This window comes from Euphorbia lathyris, chromosome 8 (assembly GCF_963576675.1).
Source record: "Euphorbia lathyris chromosome 8, ddEupLath1.1, whole genome shotgun sequence".
In the NCBI taxonomy this organism is placed as follows: Eukaryota; Viridiplantae; Streptophyta; class Magnoliopsida; order Malpighiales; family Euphorbiaceae; genus Euphorbia; species Euphorbia lathyris.
Window position 1 is genome coordinate 64370696 of NC_088917.1, and position 20298 is coordinate 64390993.

The 20298-nt window shown below is 32.5% G+C and overlaps 2 protein-coding genes across 2 annotated transcripts; one reads left to right on the top strand and one right to left on the bottom strand.

The window, feature by feature from the left end:
- Positions 1-6473: 6473 nt before the first annotated feature.
- LOC136204159 (beta-1,3-galactosyltransferase pvg3) lies at positions 6474-7489 on the top strand. The gene has a single exon (XM_065995356.1). It carries the CDS (start codon positions 6476-6478, stop codon positions 7487-7489), a length of 1014 nt encoding a protein of 337 aa, XP_065851428.1. The 5' UTR covers positions 6474-6475.
- Positions 7490-9503: 2014 nt separating this feature from the next.
- Positions 9504-18762, bottom strand: LOC136203016 (mitochondrial outer membrane protein porin 4). The gene is made up of 7 exons (XM_065994046.1): positions 18548-18762; positions 17483-17558; positions 15871-15938; positions 13131-13241; positions 12918-13004; positions 11302-11510; positions 9504-10235 (listed from the first exon to the last, which is right to left on the bottom strand). The coding sequence occupies exons 2-7, from the start codon at positions 17529-17531 to the stop codon at positions 9932-9934; spliced, it is 828 nt and encodes a 275-aa protein (XP_065850118.1). The 5' UTR covers positions 17532-17558; positions 18548-18762; the 3' UTR covers positions 9504-9931.
- Between the last annotated feature and the right edge of the window lie 1536 nt (positions 18763-20298).

Consider the following 20298-nt stretch of genomic DNA (forward strand, 5'->3'; position numbering starts at 1 on the left):
CGATTTCCAGAACCTTTATCTGGAATTTGCAACCACAGTACTTCGTTTTTGTATCCCTCCGTAGTATCTCATCTGTATCCATATCCATATCCCTTTTCCTTCTATAATTCTTAATACCACGAGCACATTTAACCAATATCCACTTTGACTTGCCCCCTGTCTTGTGCGACGCTGTTGTTAACTCGAATCTGATCCCAATTGCCATTTGTTTTGCCCAGTTAACAGCTTCATGATATGTTTGAAACGTTTGTTTGGGAAAAAACTGCGAACTGTAATCAATGTTGTTTCCGCCAAAATCTTCAAACGAAACCTCCTGCAAATGATAAATAACGAACATTACGCGATATTTCTACAGTGTTTCGGTGTCTAAACCTGAAAAGCAGCAACAAATATGCCCGGGTGTGGGAGCATCATACCCCACCATGTGGTGGGGCGTGTGAGCATCACGCCTCACCATGTGGTGGGGCGTATGAACATCACGTCCCACCACATGGTGGCGCGTATGAACATCACGCCCCACCACATGGTGGGGCGTATGAACATCACGCCTCACCATGTGGTGGGGCGTAATATTCAAACGTCCCACCACATGGTGAGGCGTGATGCTCACACGCCTGAGTCTGAACCAGCGAATTTTTTTCCAAAAAATTGACGGAAATCAATGAAAGTTCAATCGGAAAAATACCTCGACTTCAGGGACAACGTCATTCTCGTCTCTTCGCGGTGATAACGGATCGCTCTCCATCAAACGTGTTGTCTTTGCTTTCGAGAAAAAATGTATTTGGGAGAGTTTGAGAGAGTTTGGGAGGGTTTGGAATTTTCAATTTTTGGCTAAAGGGCGGTTACGTCTTTTTCCGGGGCTGGAAGTGTGAAATTGGGGCTGGGTATAGTAATCCACATAAATAACTAACCAGTTTTAAAAAAATGGATGTAATTTTATTTTAAAAAAAATCAAGAATTAATAATAATCAACCTGCTACTCAAAATAAATAGATTTATATTTTTTTTGAAACTAAATAAATAGATTTATATATATATTATAACTTCATAAGTGTTTGAGCTTTTCCTTTTAGGATTAATATCCAATCTATTTCCAAAAACATATATATGCTTAAAAAATTAATATCTCTAATATATATATTAAAAGTGTACGGAAGTGATGGAAATTGGATGAAATTATTAATTCCAAACTACATAAAAATTTAGTTTTCCCCTGTATATGCATGTTTTTTTTTCAAGAAAAGAGAAATTTATTGAAGCTCAAAATTCATACTTTACAAAGAAATGGGAGGGATAGAAAGCCATTCTCTATGATCACAGAAAGAATCGATTGTTCTAGCTAAAACACAAGCAACATGATTCATAAATTGCTTAACAAAACTAATGTTATAGTTAACTAATACATTGAAGGGAAAGAACTAAAGTTGAGAGTTTGATTCTACCAACACGTATTTTTATCCCTTATTCGCCCAATGGACTATAACAGTCTACCTAGTGAATTGTGACAGTCCACTTACTCCCGGCGAAAAATAGTTCGCATAGCTGATTGTAACAGTTCGACTGACTAACATCCAAGGCTCGATGAAAAGTCCCCCAACGGACTTTTCTCGATTCCCAAAAAGTATATTCCAATTTTAATGCGAGTATCAAAATGCACAAAACACAAAACCAAACGATCAAAAATAGTTTTTAATCCCATTATTAGCATGTAAGTAGGCTTAGATACCAATGCTGGGTTTTTTTATATGATGAAAAACATGGCGGTAACTTTTTCAAAACAACCCATAAACTATCCCAATGACCAAGCATATAATAAAGGATAGAAAAACATGTTTACCTTTCTCCTTTGGATTGAGAATAGAAAAGGAAGACGGTCTGGTATGAGATTTTATACCTAACATCTAAAATGATGCAATTTTACACCTAACGTTGGAAGTCAAAAGCAATTTTACCCCTAATATTGATAAATTGAATCAATTTGAGAAATCATTCATCAAACTGTCTTCTCGGTCATGAATCTTGTCATCTACACTTCACACGTGCGTCATTTTATCAGTAACAAATCACAAACATATGTTGGGTATAAGCATTAGAATATTAAAAAAACACATGTATTAATACAAAAAAAATATTTTAACCAAAAAACTAAACTAAAAGTTTTTAGAATCCTAAAATGATTTATATTTTGGAAAAAACTACTAATTTACTAGAATGATTTATATAAAAAAAATAGAAAGAGTATTAAAAAGGATTTTTTTTTTTTTTTTTGTGTGCAGTTTCTCATAGACTATATTGGCTGTTGGAGAAAGAAGACTTTTGGCTTTCCTTCTTCTTTCTTATCATTGGATGCTTGCAAAAATGTTTTTCTATGAAATGAAACAAAGCATACCGAAAAGGAAAGTTGATTTCTCTCAAGGAAAACTCTTCTATGAGGTTTACCAGCTTGACTGACCCTCCTCCACTCCCCGCTTTTACGACCGGTCTTGACAATTTATAAGTTCTAAGAGAAATAAAAGAAAATAAGTCTTTTAATAAATACAAAAATTGTATGTACAAATTTAAAAAAATGTGTTCCAATAAATGATAAATAAAAAAGTATTTCATTAATAATTATATGATGTGTTATTACATTTATTGGGTTTTTGATCTATTATTCGGTCATATTTGGTCCTTGAACTATTTCAATTGGTGAAATTTTATCTAATTTGGATAGAGATTTGATAAAACTGTTATCCCCCTAATATGTTGTGATATTTCGATACATGGACTTGACACGTTGCACGTCTTAAAATTTAATTGCCACGTAGATTTTCTTATATGAAAATAATTAATTAGATTAAAAAAAATAAAAACAAATTACTAAACTAAAATTTATCAAGTTTAATTGTTAAAATATCGTCACGTGTCAATAGGATAACAGTTATATTAAGTCTCCATACAAATTAGATAAAATTTCACCAATTGAGATATATCAGGAGTCAAATACGACCAAATAATAGGTTAGTGGCCAAATAAAAAAAAATTGGATAGGTCGGGTCTCTTTAAAAAAAAAATCAATTGATTTGTACCTTTTTAAAGCTTAAAAAGTATTAATATATAGGGTAAATAATTATAAGGTCCCTATGTTTTTATCTAATACACTACTTAGTTTCTGTGTATTTAGAAATAATTATATAGTCCTCCAGTTTTTGTTTTTGTAACTCCTCAGTCCTTATGCTTGTGTCAATGGTCAAACTATACTAAATAAATTTTAAAATACCAAAATTACCCTCTACTTTATGTTTTAACAATAAAACATCTATTTTTTCTATTTTCTATTTTTTTCTCTTTTTTCCTTCATAATCACAATCTCTCCGATATAAACTCCAATATAAAGTAATTGATTTATTAATTTTTATATAATTATAGAACTTTAATTTAATAATGTAAATTTTATTGACTAAAAAAATGAATGAAAAATATTTCATAAATTGTTAAACTAGGAGTAAGACTATTATTGTAAAAAAAATTCACAATTCTAATAAATTTTACGAATGAAGAAAAAAAATATAAGATTTTTAAAAAATTTATAATAATATTTAATGTTAGTTTAAATATATTATATTAAAAAATAATGAAAAAAATAATTACATTTAAGAAAATTAATAATATATATTTTCAAGTATATTAATTTTGGTGTATAATGTAGTTCAAAAACTTCATTAAAATTAATTAGATTAAATTTGAAACTAAAAAATAAATTTTTTTTATGCATATAACTAGGGGCAATTTTGGACTTTCATATTACAAAAACAAATAGAAGGACTAAACAATTAATTAAGATAAAACTTAAGGACCTTATAATAATATGATGGACCTACTAGCGTGTGAAGTAAAAACATAAGGACCTTATAATTATTTACCCTAATATATATACATATTTTTTTTGGACCTTTCCAGCCTTGGTCCTAGGCCGATGCACTCCTGGCCTAGGCCTAGGACTGGTCCTACTGGATCCGCCTCCATAACTAAATGCAATTTTATACTTTTATATACAAAATTAAATAAATTGATTGATTAAGACAAAACTTAAAAACTTTAAATTATATATACAAACTGATTAGTATAATAGGTAAAACTATAGGGACCAATAAATTATTTACCCTATATTTTTCTATACATATCCTTTGATTGTGCATTATCACAATCAAAAGACATGTATATCATACTATCACTCATTATAATTAAACATGTTCATGGGTGAGTCTCGGACCAAGCTCATTGGGCTTTTATCTAAAAATGTTTAGTCCAAATCTAGTCCAGGCCGTTGTTAATTTAAACAGGCTGAGTTCGGGTTCAAAATCAAATCACAAACCCAGCCCATATAAACTCACCTAAATATATATTATAATTTTTAATAATAAAAAATTATATTTAAAAATAAATATTAATATATAAATACATAAATTATTAACTAATGTGAATGGACGGATCGGGCCAGACTATTTTTATAAATCTCATTAAAAAATATATGGGGTCCCTGGACCGGAGGACAAAATTTCATGTCCAAGTCTGGTCCAGAAGATATGGGTCTGGGCGGATACCTGACCGTAAACAGGTGTAATCATAATTAATCCCGGCCATTGTAGCACGTGTGTCGCCCAGGGCATAAAGGGCATGATGACTTGACGTCAAAGAGGAAGAAGGCTCGGTTGACTTGGCTCAGTTCCTGGATAGTGGCTCTAGGTCAGGTCACGAACGGTATTCGATTGATTTGAGCCGACTGCTTAGACGAGAACAAAAAGGGGAGATGAAAACCCATTCCCGATTGCCTTTGATTCTCATTAGGCACATGTACACACATAAGTAAGGGATAGGGTGCAAAAATACCCCTAACGTTGACAGTGAAGAGCAATAATACTCCTAACGTTAAAAATGGTGCAATTAAGGACCTAAGGTTGATAACTTGGTTCAATTTTTCCCTCTCTAACAGATTTTATTTACAGAGTTAATTAAATGCCATTTATACCCATATATTCTTCGTAAAACTCAAATCTAAATATGTCCAAAACCCTTTAAAGTGAATAATCAATTTCAATATTGTGCTGCAAATATATTATTACACATGGAAGTATACGAAGGTCCTGGTTCAATCTCAAAAACAACAAGAAACAAAACATGGTCAGGACTCCATATTATTGTAACAGAAACATAACTTTACCAATGTATATTTAATTTAATCTTATGGACAAAAAACAAAGTATCTAGCAGAATAAAATTTTCCAGAAAAAACAGAGTATATAGCAGAAATACATATTGCAGTGAAGTCATATTACTAAGGCAGCAATGGATGTTTACTCTAACATTTCCTATTTTTTTTTTTCATTTACCCACTATAAACACAACTTTAATCAAATCAATGGCATAAAATTCAACTTTTGTGATTGATTATTCACTGTGTATTGTACCTCTGCTTTTGCGACCATAAATATGGAGTTAACTTTTCCAACGAAATCGAAGTGAGTTATGTGAAAAAGAAAGAATCGAAGTGAAGTGAAAAAGAGTTTGTGAAAAAGAGTTTGCTGGGTTCTTAGGTTGTGAGATTAAGAGGTTTGAAAAAAAAGTGCTTTTGATACATTTAGAGTTGGGTTCTTTTTTCCCAGAAAGATGAAGAGGTTTCCAGAAGGATGGAGAGGATGAGGGTATAATGGTAAGTCACATGTAATTTTTGTGAATTGATATACAAACTAACGGAAATATAAATGGTGTAAATAAAATCTGTTAGAGAGGGTAAAATTGGACCAAGTTATCAACCTTTGGTCCTTAATTGTACCATTTTTAACGTTAGGGGTATTATTGCTCTTCACTGTCGACGTTAGGAGTATTTTTGCACCTTATCCCCATAAGTAAAATATTAAAATCTAAATAATTTATAAAATTGAAAGGTATTTCATCTTTTTTAAGGGATTGCAAATCATTGACCTTAAAATTAATTAAAGGAAGCATATGCAAAATTATAAATGATTTGCAAGGCATTTCTTCATGGGAAAGTGTATGAGGTCAATGAAATGTAGCTTGGTTTTCAAGTAGGGTGAGCTATACTTAAAGCTCCAAGATTTTTTCTATTCATGCTAAATTACCTAAATACTTGACTTCTTTACTTTTTTTGCCAAATACATCCCTATTAGTATTATTTTATTAGGCTCTTTTCCATAATCACTCCATTTATATCCAAATTCAAATACACGTCTAATCTTAGGAAAAGTATAAACTAAACATTAAAAAGACTAAAAACACCTCAAAATAAGACCCAAATAACTACCCCAAAAAAGGCCAATTTAGTAATTTACACTATCTTCATGCATGTTATTCTTGAATTAAAGTCAAAAACACTAATCTAAATAACACGAAAAATGCCAACTTGTGCTTTGTATTTAAGTAAGTTTATGTTTTTGAACTTTTATTAATATCATTACATTACATATTCATAAGCCTCATGTTACCTTTAATTCATACAATTCTTCATTCGCCAAAACACTTCAAGAACATAATAACAATGAAGGCTACAAGGCCCGATCCCCGAAGATTCATCGTATCCTCTCTCTTCTTCATCTTCTTCCTTTGTATTTTAGCCTCAATCAACGAAGTTCGATTCGATAGCTTAACAAAATTCGGCCGATGCGCATTTTCCAACATCCCAACTCAATCATCTACTAACAATTTTCTATCTTCTCCGCAAGACGAAGATATTCGTGTACTCATCGGCATCCTAACCCTACCCGATCAATACAACCGCCGTCACTTCCTACGCCTCATCTACGGAACACAACTTCCACTAATCAACAGCCGCGCACGAGTCGACGTGAAGTTCGTGTTTTGCAACCTAACAAAAGAAGATCAAAAGATACTCGTCGCACTTGAGATAATGCGTTATGACGACATAATCATTCTCGATTGCAAGGAAAACATGAACAAAGGTAAGACCTACACGTACTTCTCGAGCCTACCCGAATTACTCAACGACACGAATGTTCATCATTCCCCGCCGTACCATTACGTAATGAAAGCGGACGACGACACGTATTTAAGATTAGATAAACTAGTAGAGTCATTAATACCATTACCTAGAGAAGATTTATACTATGGTTATGTGATTCCATGTCCTAGTATGGATCCATTTGTTCATTACATGTCTGGGATGGGATATATGGTTTCATGGGACATAGTTGAATGGATAAGAGATTCTGAAATTCCTAAAAAACATTTGGAAGGACCAGAAGATAAGGTGTTTGGGGATTGGATTAGGGAAGGACATAAAGCAAAGAATAGATATAATGGAAAATGGTCAATGTATAATTTTCCAGAGCCTCACACAAGATGTACACATGAATTATGGCCAGACACTATTGCTGTTCATCTATTGAAGAATCAAGAGAAGTGGATTGAAACTTTGATGTATTTTAATGTTACTAGGAATCTTAAACCTTCTAAGTTGTATCATATACCTTAGGTAAGGAAAAAAAATGTATTTTTTCATTTATTGATGATAATTTTGATTATATTTATAAATAAGGTATATATATATATATATCTTAATTGTTTTGGTGAATTTTTTTTTTATTATGTTAATTCTTGTTGTATTAAGAACTTCTAAGAGTCAAACATGTAACACCATGGGCAATGAGTATGATTTGATATACTATACACTATTCTATTAATTGTAACACCATATTATATATTTAAAATATATTTTTTCTATACTATAAAGAAAAGATGGATAAGTCATTTTTTTAAAGGGATAAATCATCTAACAAAATGACTAGATACATTAAAAAAATGATACAAAAATACAACAAGAGTAAAAATAAAAGTCACTAAAAATTTCAAGAAAGTTCAAATAAGATAATTTTCACTAAAAAAAAAAAAAGTTTCAAATGAATATATTTTAGGAAATGAATGAACTTTTGTATGGTGTTTGTTTTTTTTTTTTTTAAAGTTAATGTTTACTGTTTTACTCGAAACAGCTGATAAAACAGTGTTTAGCAAAAAAAAATAAAATAAAAAACATCTTAGGGAGCAAATAGCTCCTATTTCAATCAGCTCCATTTTAAAGCTTTTTTTTTTTTTTTGTGGTGTGAACTATCCTTTACAGAAAAAAATAGTAAAATAAAATTGTGATTGAACTATCATGAATTTTGTTTTATTGGATTAATATTTTAATGCCTTATATTTGTTGTTACAGGAACGATTGAGACAGAATATGGGCTGGAATTTGTGCTCGAAGAATGACCGAATATATAATTATTTTGTTCATACATAATACATATTTAGCGAGATTAGAAATACGACCGTCTCGGATCCAAGACAAAAGGGATCTAAATTTTGGTCTTGGGATCTAAACTTTTTTTTAACTATATATAAAGTAGGCCTAACCCCTTCCCAGCCCTTTAAACTTGTAACTTTTTTTCATTTAGCCATCTAAACTTAGAGTGTTTCCATTTAGCCACTTAAACTCAATAAATGAAACACTTTTAGCCCTTATAAGCCTACGTGTCATTTATTGTCTTCTCAACCCCTTAAACTTGTAACTTTTTTTCATTTAGCCACTATAACGGTAAAATTTCACCACTTAAAGTATCACGAAAACCCTCAAATCCGGAAAGATTGTTTTATGAATGTCCAAATTATGGGAATAGTTGTTTAATAACTTAATTGGTTATGATAAATTAATAACTGCATTTGACGAATTGCTAATTTTTTAAATTTTGATTTGGAAAAAAAGGCCAAAAGAGTTACAATATTTGAGTTTAAGTGGCTAAATGGGAAGACCTAAAGTTAAAGTGGCTAAATGAAAAAAAGTTACAAGTTTAAAGGGCTGGAAAGGGGTTAGGCCTTGAGTTTAAATGGCTAAATGGAAAAACCTAAAATTAAAGTGGCTAAATGAAAAAAAAATTACAAATTTAAGGGACTGGGAAGGGGTTAGGCCTATAAAGTAAATTTTATTATTACAAATGTATTTATAATACTTTTAAATAATGAATCTAAATTGCTAGTTTAAATTTTTAATATAATTTTTTTATTAAAAACTTTTATCTCTTATTTCGCTTAGAACCTATACGATTTAATCAAAAACATTGACCATATATAATATATAGTACCAGTATATAATAAATCTGACTACATTTAATCTGACTACATTTATATAACTTATTTCTTGTTTGAGTTTTTTATATTAATCATTTTATCTACTACCAGTTACAAATAATTACTATAATTTCCGAAATATTGCTAACTGCAACAGCTGAACCAAACCAACATTATAATTTGAAAAAAGATAGAAAATGGATAAAATATACTCATATTAAATCACAAATTTCGTAAATGCCAAACAATTCTTTACTTATCAGTTCATGGGCTTGTCTGAGCAAATAATGCAAGGAAATCATGCTGAGATTTCTGATCAGTAGGGTTGGCAGCTTATGACACCGTGATATGATTTATAGAGACAACTCGACTGATACAAATGACACAATTATCATTTTGGTAGCATTTATATCATATAACACGATTTTTACATGAAACCAGAAATTGTCACCTCTACAGCACCTTATCAGACAACTCTACACAACTTCTAACACTACGGCTCTCCTTTGCAAAGTAACTTTGGACAAGTTATTGTTGCAAACATAGTAAAGTTCTTGGCAACAGATACGAGTAGACAGCAAAATACAGCATTTTGAGAATTCAATGACAAAATTGCAGTCTTCACATTATGAAATATGCTTTTGCTTCGGGTATTTGTCACTGCCCGTTAAGCTTCACTAATCACATCATTACCACATCTAGATGGCCAATATATATTTTGGGTAAAACACTAACTACCCTTTCATTTTTGGAAAAAATATAAGATTTTCAAGTGTTGGATTCAAATGAAATAATATGATATCAAATTTCAAGGCTTAAGAGCAATAGCAAGACCTAACTTGGGCGTTGATGCATGCGCAGTCTTTGAGTCGTATTCTCCCGATAGGATTACCAGTGACTTCGGTCTCCATTCGTACTGGCAAAGCATCCCAACTTTCCCATTGTCCGAAAACCGTGTTTTTACCATTGTGAGTGGATCCACCGCGTGAGAGCTTCCAATGGTAAAACTGTTCTCGTAGGTGGATAACCTATGAGTCATTTCAGCAGCAACTGAATGGCATGGATTTACCGCATGAATATAAGATAATTTGACGGTCTGGCCCTTGTCAGCTCTGTACAGCAATTATTAAGTTAAAAAAAAATATCAACTTAATATACATTATCATAAATTGGATCAAGAAAATCAGAACTTCAGATCAGATCAACTTTGTGAATGAAAAGCCAAAATACATATATAACTAATGCAGTCGACTATTACACAAATGTGATATATATACACACACACACAAACACGTTAATCTCAGTACTCTATTTCAAGAATATCATATTATAACACTTGATAATAGATTAGTATATCAGAATTTAAAAAAGTTCCAGACAAGAAGATAAAGGATGCATATAAAACTTTGTGAAATTCCTACTTAAATTTGGAAGTCTCTTAAGGAGGTAATAGCAAGGCATAGTTAACTAGATTCTCTAATAAAATAAAACATGAGGGAAATGTATGAAACTAGAAGAACAGCAGAATACATACAACTTTTTCTTAACCTGACCTGATTTTTAAACAGAAGAAAAAAAACTACATAATTCGGGATTTATGGTATCTGGCTAAGAACTACAAGTAGGCTTCGCATCAATTTAATATAATTGATCCTGACGTTATCACTTAAATATGTTGTCATGACACAAACACAACCTTAGAAACCCTAATTAAAAGGGCTAAAAGCATATTAATATCAGGCCTCAGTAGAAAATATTCATGTTGCACTCAAGTGAAAACAAAATTTATTAGGAATGAAACAAATAGCTAGCCATGATCTTGAGTGTGCAGATACGAACTCCAAGTCATAAAAGTTCCCATCTAAGCTATCTATTGTAGCCAGAAATATGCTGGTCATTGCCAAAACTATACCAGGGCCCAGAGATAAACTAGCCTATATACAGTGCGGCTCTAACTTCAATCCCACAACTATGTATATGGGATGGCCACTGCTACATGTATGCACCACACAAAATCTGCTAGAGATCAAGTATTAAATCTGTCAAAAATCATGTAGGATATTCATCCCCTGTAAACTGCAAAAAATATTTTGGAACACGCGCAAGCAGAAGATATGAAAAAAGAGAAAAACATAAACACATCTTACAGGGGAAATAGCAAGTTTATCATGCACTTACAACAAAAGTGCCGCAGAAAAATCTGACTTGTTCAATCCAACCCCAGCAATACATTTTGTGAATGAAGCAGAAGCTGTATCAAATCCAATTTCACCACCCAAACTGAGTTCATCACTTCCAATAGCTGCTGAAAGCTCCAATTGTGGAGTTGGATTCAGACCAATGCTGGAATTGATGGCTGCATGCTGATGAAGGTACTTCAAGTCCATCTAAGACGCAAAGCATTTAAACAGAGATCTTAGTATGCCTTCTACATCATTTTATCAAAATATTTAACATTCCCTAGTATTTCTACAACCAAATACAAATATGACCGACTTTTTATAAAAAAAATTGTCAACCTCAATGAACACTTTCCGACGGAAATAGTTCAAGTTCAAAAACTACTGGTGGTAAGCGCACTCAGGAGAAGTTCCTTTTTGCAGGTAAACATTGTTACTTTCAAATGAAAGCAGGACCATATAACCACAAAACATCAATTTTAACATCAGAAGTTTTTTGAACTTTCAAAAACTTCATCAATGAGATTTAGCTGTGCATATTACACTCTCACTGTTTACTGGTCACTTTTTCCTGTTTGGTTCAATATATCAACTTAAGTTATTGATCAACTCTTCTTGCACCAGCCTGTATTTACAATGTCTAAGGCAACCTGCAGCAATCTTTAAAGAAAACACACACACATGCGCACACGCACATTCATGTGGTGACCACCCATAATATTCTCACCTACCCTTGTTCAGTTCCATGATTTTTTTCAAACTAATAATGCTCAGTGTAAAGCACTGGAGTGACTTGACTACATAATACACATAATAATGTTCCAGTGATCAAAATGTCAAATCAAGGACATTCCTTGGTCGACAGGTCCTAAGTTACTATTGTATTTCAAAGATATTACAAATCATGGAATTTTGTCCACAGATTACAATTCCGCTGCAAATTTTAGGAACACAAAATCAAACAAAACATAAAATTTCATCTGTTATTTCCAGCAGATTTTCATTTTTGAAGAATTGTTTTTTACTGTTTTGCTTCTGTTTGTTTATACGAGTTTTTAAAATTAATAAGTCATTAATTATCATGTCACCTTTAATGATGCTGAATTGTTAGAACTAGTTGCGGATTTTATAATCTAAGGGCTGAGATTTCTGTTCAATTTTAGCCCTAGCACAAGTAGCTATTTATCTGTTATGTCCACCAGATTTTCATTATTGAAGAATTTCTAATTGAAGGCAAAAGAAACAATTGCCATTTTCTTCAACTACGTCTTTCAGCCTATTATTTCTGTTGATATTTGTCCTTCTCCTATGCCTACATGTCAAGACATTTAAGTTGTTCAGCTTTTTATCACAATACTGAAGTTCTTTCTACATATTCCATCTAGTAGGAAGTTCAAAATTCAAATTCCGATTCCAATGAAGAGGCAAATAACAAAAGGACAGTACAAGTAAAAGAACTTTATTAAAACTTTAGAGGGTGTGGAACCACAACAATTCGAAACTACTTGGGAGCCAAACAAAATTAGTGATGATAAAACACCATGAAGAGGTGCATCCTCCTCAGGGTTCATTTATTTATGGCCATTATTATATCACAGTTCCAAGTACACCAACCTTGCCAGACTTGTGATCAGGAATTTTGAAGCTGAAGACTGCTTTGGTACTAGGCAAAACACTATCCACAGTCACTTTTGCAGACAACTGCGAAGTCAAGACAGATACAAGAAGCATAAATGATCAAATGATTTGAATACAAAAAATTCCATTCGACATGGCTAAGATCATGGAGAAGTCATAATATTGATTTTAGCAGCAAGAATTCCTTACATTAGAGTAGGTATCAACTTTCACTTCCACAACAGTATTTCCACTCTTATAGAGGGTATTTATATCACCAACAAAAATTTGATCCTTTTTCAAACCAGTAGCTATCAATCCCTGGCAAGAAAAAGAGCTGACATCAGACATGGAAATCTGGTTTTTGAAAATCTGAATATTCTGAAAATCATCTGTCACTCATTCTCTATGTAAAACTCTCAAGTAAACGAAGCAATCATAATAATGGCAAGGCTAAAAAAGAAGGCACAATGAGAAAAAGAATTTGTTGACAACCCAAAGGGGGGGCGGCCCGGTGCACTACGCGTCCCCGCTAAGCGAGGGTCCGGGGAGGGGTTCCACCACAAGGGTGTACTGGGGGCAAGGCTTTCCCTGCCAATTTTTGGCAAGAGGCCGCTCCTAAGACTCGAACCCGTGACCTCTCGGTCACACGACAACAACGTTTACCGTTGCATATTAAACTTACCAGAATAATACGAAGAATCAAAGCCATTTGCCATATTTCCTTCCCATAATTTTATATCTTAATTTCTCCTTTTCACAGAACAATGAAAATATAAATGTGAAATTCCTTGAGTGATTTCAACTCATTGTTCTTGGAAGCAGCCCAAGTTAAACTACAAATAAACTCACCAAAATCGTCTTACAATTGTTTCACTTGGCAATTGAAATTTATGATTCTAATTTCTAAACATACCCTCTCAAATCATTTTCAGAAAATGTTCATCTCTAGATCAAGAAAACTAACATTTGTCATCTTGTTTTGGTTTAATGGGGGTTCCTATCTCCTAGAACTACATAATCAAGCAATACAAGATAGAATTGAAAGCTAGAGGGGTGAGGATCACATCGAAAATAAGAAGTCATGCATGCTTGTCCTAACATATGCATGTATAAGTGATTGAATCGTAAGAATGGTAAACTCAATAATATTTATCGCTAAGAAAACTGATATAATGCCTTCCATGGAAACCCTTAAGATTATTTTCCTCTATCGAATGCAAAAATAATATGAAGGTACATTGTCTTCTTCAATCCTCATTATGAACAGAAGTCTTGTTGCTCATAAGATGACGTGCTAATTCAGAAGAGCGACAAATTCTTGTGAAACCTTAGGAACAGTTTGTGCGCATTCTGAAAGATCTGAGCAATATACTGAGGTATCTGTCTTATTTACTTCCTTTCCCATAACCGTGCAAAATATTACATAGAATACAGAAGTCTTGTTGCTCATAAGATGACGTGCTAATTCAGAAGAGCGACAAATTCTTGTGAAACCTTAGGAACAGTTTGTGCGCATTCTGAAAGATCTGAGCAATATACTGAGGTATCTGTCTTATTTACTTCCTTTCCCATAACCGTGCAAAATATTACATAGAATACATATTGTTCCTACACATAAGCCACTATCTTGTCCTAGTCCTGTTTTACTTACTCGTCAATATACCATAACTTGATTCCTCAAGACAGCTCTTCAGATACTTCCTCTTCCTGACATTTGCAGTTGGTTTTCAAGTTCAAAGCTGCATACTATATAGTTTATTCTCTCCAGTACTTTGTTTTCTAGAGGGAAGGATTATGGCTCAAGGTTATGATCTCTAACAGTGCCAAAGTCGTCTCTAAAAAGATACAGGTCTAAAACTAAGCACCGCAGTATTTTTCCAATTGACTACTAAGTTTTCGTAATCAGTTCTTTGATGATATGAACAAGCAAATGTTGAACAACACAAAACCAGAATATACCTAACCAACTAATTGAAGACACAAGGGCCGTCAAGGAGCAAAAAGGTCCTAGAGCCTACAGGCATGCACCTAACACAGGTGAGCCACACAAAAAGGGAATCAAGACAACGACATAAGAAGATTGGTACTCATAATAAATATGCAAAAGTTTGCTATCAATATCATCTAAAACCAAGAAAAAATTTAAGTACGTACTTGAAAGAATTACATGTTCAATTCAAAATAATTTAGCCCCTAAAAATCAACAATCAACATGCATATCCTAATCGCAAAATTGAACCCAATAACACAATACCAAACCAATAAATAAAATCTAGAATTATTACTACTATGCATCAAATGATGATATTAGATAACAACATATACATGGAGAACATAAACAAAGACCAAAATAAGAAAACCCTGCTTTATGCAGTTAAAGCCCTGGGGTCCAGAACTCTTGAACCTTAAGCCAGAAGCAACTGTCAGATCAAAGAATACTTTTAGCTACCATTTGTTTCCAAAGCCTAAAACTACCCGAACATGCATTAGCTGTTGAGCTGAAGTGTCTAGGACTGCCCCAATAAAATGTACCAGTTCAAAGCAGTATATTTCTTTTTGTTCACTCATTTACACCGAGCATTGAGGAAAAAAGGGGAATGAAAACTAGTGAGGTAAAAAAGAGTTAACAATTTGTGATGTAAAATAAAATTTAGAATCTGATCACTCCTCATCTATGCCCAAGCATGTATAGATTAACATGTTGATAAACTACTCAAAGATGTACTAGCAATATTACCATTCCATCCAAACTAAATAACTGGAATACTTTGAATAGTGTAAGGATCCCTGCAGTTGCATAAGTTCATTATACAGAAGAACTGTTAAGCACTTAGGAGCTGAGTTGCCTAAACAAAACCTAACAAATAGATATCATGATGAATATAACAACAACAATAACCTACATCAATTTGTGATCCAAATATCGGAAAGTAAAAACAAATAGTACCATCCCAGTAGCTCTCATCATCGAGAAGGTAAACTTGTGGTCAAAGTTGTAATCTTTCGTGAGGAGGTCTGCATATGATAAGCAAGTTAGTGAAAATTCAACTTTCCAGTTACACCAAGTTGCTGAACCTTCAAGATCTTGGCGCAGATATCATATAAAACACAAAGAATCATAGAAAACAAAATTCATTACCCCTAAAAGACGGTGCAGCTACTTCTTTAGTGTTTCAGATCAAGAAATGCATAGTGAAAATCAAGATGAGGACTAAGAGCATCTCCAAGAGGCTCTTAGTCCACTGTCTAAAAATAATATAAACAATTGACTCTTAGTCATTTAGGACATTCTAATACATGTCATCTCCGACAATACTCCTCGTACTCACTCCTTATTTATTATTTTGTTATTAAAATTATTATGTATTGTTATGTTTACCAATAGTGAGAGGAGAGAAACTCCTCAATAATAAATTATTAATAAAAAAAATGAAATAAGGAGGGAATTAGGAGTAGAGAGAGGCTCCTCAATAATAGAGAGGTAAGGAAGGCTCTTAGTGATTTGAGGAATGAGTAAGAGTCTCTTGGAGTTGGTTTTTAACTCAAACTCCGCAAAATTTAACTTAAGAGCCCAACAAAGAAAACTCTAGGAGATGCTCTAAGGAAATAATTCCTCTGAGTCCACTAAATCCTACATTTATAGATGAGAATGACATGACACCATAATACAAGCAGCACGACCCCATGTGTAAATGTAACATCACTTCACTTCCAAACACATGAAGAACCTAGCGTTTATCCTATTCAATCATATTATGCGGCTTCAGACCTTTATATATGCAAAAACAGAAACCACTATCTCCTCGGCGATAACTTAGTTTTCTATGACACTTGGTTTTATATGGATGACTAGTGAAGAATCAAGGTATTTTCAACAATTTTTAAACTTACTAAGATGGATTAAATAGTAATCTTTGGTATCGAACTTTTCATATACCTAATGAGTTTAGCAACTCAGTTCTATTCTCTCTTTAAATTTGGTCCAAACTCCATAACTATTAAAATACGTTCAGATTTAGAAATACTTAGGATTTATAACACATTATTTGCTATAAAAGTTTATTATTTACAAGACATAATCAATCAAATAATTTTCTAGGAATAATTATTTCTTTGGATTATGTGATACAATTCAACCATAGGTGGGATGCTTGCATAACTTACAGATATCAGGCACAAAAATTCTACTTTATGAAGTTAAAATCAGAAGACAAAGACAATAATCCAAAATATTCAGGCCTGCGGGCTGTTTCAGATGATCCATAAATCATATAATAGATATGGATGGTGCCATACTGCAAATGCTCTAATGCAGAATTTCAGTAATACATTAGCCAATTTTCTAAATACCGCACTAGTAGAAGCAACCAAATTATGCTATGAACAACTTGAGGGAGATTCATAAAGATGGATAGGAATAAATTGTGATATAACCAAAGCCAGATAGCCAGACAAACAATAATACATATTCATCAACATGCGCTAACTGATGGAGGTAATTACAGAATGCACATCAATTTTCCCAATATAGTTCCCATTTCATCTAAAAGTTTTAATACCTTTGGCTCGTTTGCCAATATCTGAAAATGGAGCGGGACTGCTACCCATCTCTTATCAAATGATGTCAATGATAATCTGTAAAATTGAGATAATACACATAAGTTATATATCTGAAAAGGTAGGCATTTCAAACCATGGGAGAAATACTAGAAGACATTTTGATAGAAACACAACTAACCAACATTACAGGCTCAAGTGAGCAATTTATTACAAAATAATTATATATACAAGTCATGCAAGCGTTGTAGTTGTAACAGTTGAAAACTATTGAAAACAACAATTACCATAATATCAATACAAGCCTACATTTCCATGAACTTTATAAGCAAATCACATGACTAAACACAAATAAGAGCCTAGGATTTTGTCCAATTTCTGTACTCTCCTTTTTTCCTCTTCATTTGACTTTTGGATCATCTGCATTCACAAGCACATAAAATTTCAAAAAAGGCTTTTATCCAACAATAGTACATGTATTCATCCTATCCGATTGACCAGTCACTAGTCCAATCTATAGCGACATGCTTCTTAGTTTTCCTCATGAGCACATGGTATCTCTTGAGTCTATTACTCTTGTCAATAATCACATATTCACAATGAATTGCCCTTTACCACATTCTAGGTAGATGAAACACAAGAAAAAAAGAAAGAACTACGGATTCCTCATAATTGAAAACTATAAGTATTTTACAGCTGTTAGAAAGCAACTTTGTAGAATAAAAAAGGGAAATAGCTGTTTCTCCCTCTTTAAAGGTAACAAGTAATCTTAGCTTGCTTAGTCTAGGAAAGAATCGTTCAACGAAAACATCATTTCTATCCAAAATAATCACATTCGTCTCCTAATAAAAGATTTTAAAGATAATAAGAACAAACAATTCCTCAATCAATCAGTAAGAAAGAAATCTAATCACAGATAAGAAGAACTAACAATGAGCATAACAAAATATCCAATAAAAGAAATGCAATATCAAGTTCAAGAAAGAAAAACAGCACTGAGTACTAAAAGACGCTTCACATATAAAGATAAAACAAAAATAAATGAATAAAAAGGTGCGTTTGCTTACAGAGTGGATAGGGATAGAAGGAGAGATGGAAGGTGGCTATGGTCTCGAGGACAAGGGGGCGGCTCGCAACGGCGACCGCCGCTGTCGTGAATTTACTATATGATGAATAAGTGCGTCGGAATGTGTAATTGCGTGCGTATGCTTCTGGGGTTTATGGCGAAGAAGAAATGGGTATAAGGTGGAGAGGGTTAAATGACCAAAAACCCGTTAACTAATGCCAGGCTGAGGTCAAAGGCCTGTGCTTTGCATTTTAAATTAGATTAAACACCTGAAAGGTGTTGTTTGTTGATGGTGCAAAAATATTTTCCTAAAAGGAATTGTTTTTTCTTTTTCTTTTGTCTTACTGTAATTGTTTTTAATTAGAGGGATAAGATGAAAAAAAAAATCTCTCTAATATTTAAAGCTATATGAATAATTTTATCCCACTGCTAACATCGAAAATTAGGTCAATTTCGGACATTATTATAAAAAACATATATTTTATTCATTATTTTTCACCAATTGCATATTAGTTGGTTCTAAAAAAATATTTCATATTTTTTATTATTTAATAATAAAATTTGATATTAATATTTATAAATTTGGCTAAATATTTGAATTTTTTTTCAACTCATACAAAAAAACAATATATATATTTTTTATTTTTAAAAAAAATCATGTATGACCATATGTTTGTGATTTGTTATTAATTAAGGTAAGTTACATATTAGTCATAATTATATAATTAGTTTAAATATTTACAACTATCTCATATTTGAATTTACTGAGAATTGAGAAAAATATGGTAGTGGATAGGACGGAGTGGAGGGAGCGAATTTGTGTCGCTGACACGACTTGATTTCACGGTTTTATATGATAGTTCATGTTAGCCGATCCCGAATCATTTCGGGACTAAGGCTTTGTTGTTGTTGTTGTATCTCATATTTATAAAGAATTTCTTAAAATATCAAGTATTTGAAAACTAAAAGTGGTTTTAGCATGTTTAAAAACAAAAAAAAAAGCTTGGTTTTAACGTGAAATTGTTTTTAATTTTTATTTTTCAAATAAAAAAATAACTGTTCGTTTGATAAAAGGATAATAAAAAAATCCAAAACTGATTTTACATGTAATTTTCTCTATTAATTAGTGATAAAATGACGCATTTGTGAAGTTTAAATTACAAGATTCATGACCGAAAAGATAGTTTGTTGAATAATTTCTCAAATTCACCCAAACTTGTCAATATTAATGGTAAAATTGCTCTTAACTACCAATATTAGGGATAAAATTGTACTATTTTAGACGTTAGAGGTAACATTGCTCAGTTATGGGTATTTTTGCACCTTATCCCTTAATAAAATGGTTTTTCAAAGAAAAGAAAGAAATATATTGATAACTTCTCAAAACTGATATAAAAAATGGGCATCCCAATATCCTTAATCTGGCATAGATTAAGTCGCTCTAACTAAAGTATGAGCTACTAGATCATTTCTTGACAAACCGAACACACCAATTGTGAATTTCCATTATAGGGAATTTACAATCAGAAAAAATAAGGCCTAATATAGAATTCACATTCTCTCAATCGTTGATAGTATTGATTAAAAGTTGATAATCTGATTCTACAATGACATTTTGAAAGTCGTTATCCTTCAACCAACTCAAAGCTCTCGGACACTGAGGCCCTTAGCAATAAGTGCATCAAACGTAAAAGGCGGACTATCATTTCGAGCTTGAAGAAAACCAGTAGAGCCTCTTAACACAAAACCATA

Coding starts and splice junctions, on each gene's coding strand:
- LOC136204159 (XM_065995356.1), top strand. CDS start 6,476: ATGTTACCTTTAATTCATACAATTCTTCATTCGCCAAAACACTTCAAG.
- LOC136203016 (XM_065994046.1), bottom strand. CDS start 17,531: ATGGGTAGCAGTCCCGCTCCATTTTCAGATATTGGCAAACGAGCCAAA. Junction 13,242..15,870: donor TGATGAGAGCTACTGGGATG/GTACTATTTGTT, acceptor TTTTCTTGCCAG/GGATTGATAGCTACTGGTTT. Junction 10,236..11,301: donor TTTTCTGCGGCACTTTTGTT/GTAAGTGCATGA, acceptor ATTGCTGTACAG/AGCTGACAAGGGCCAGACCG.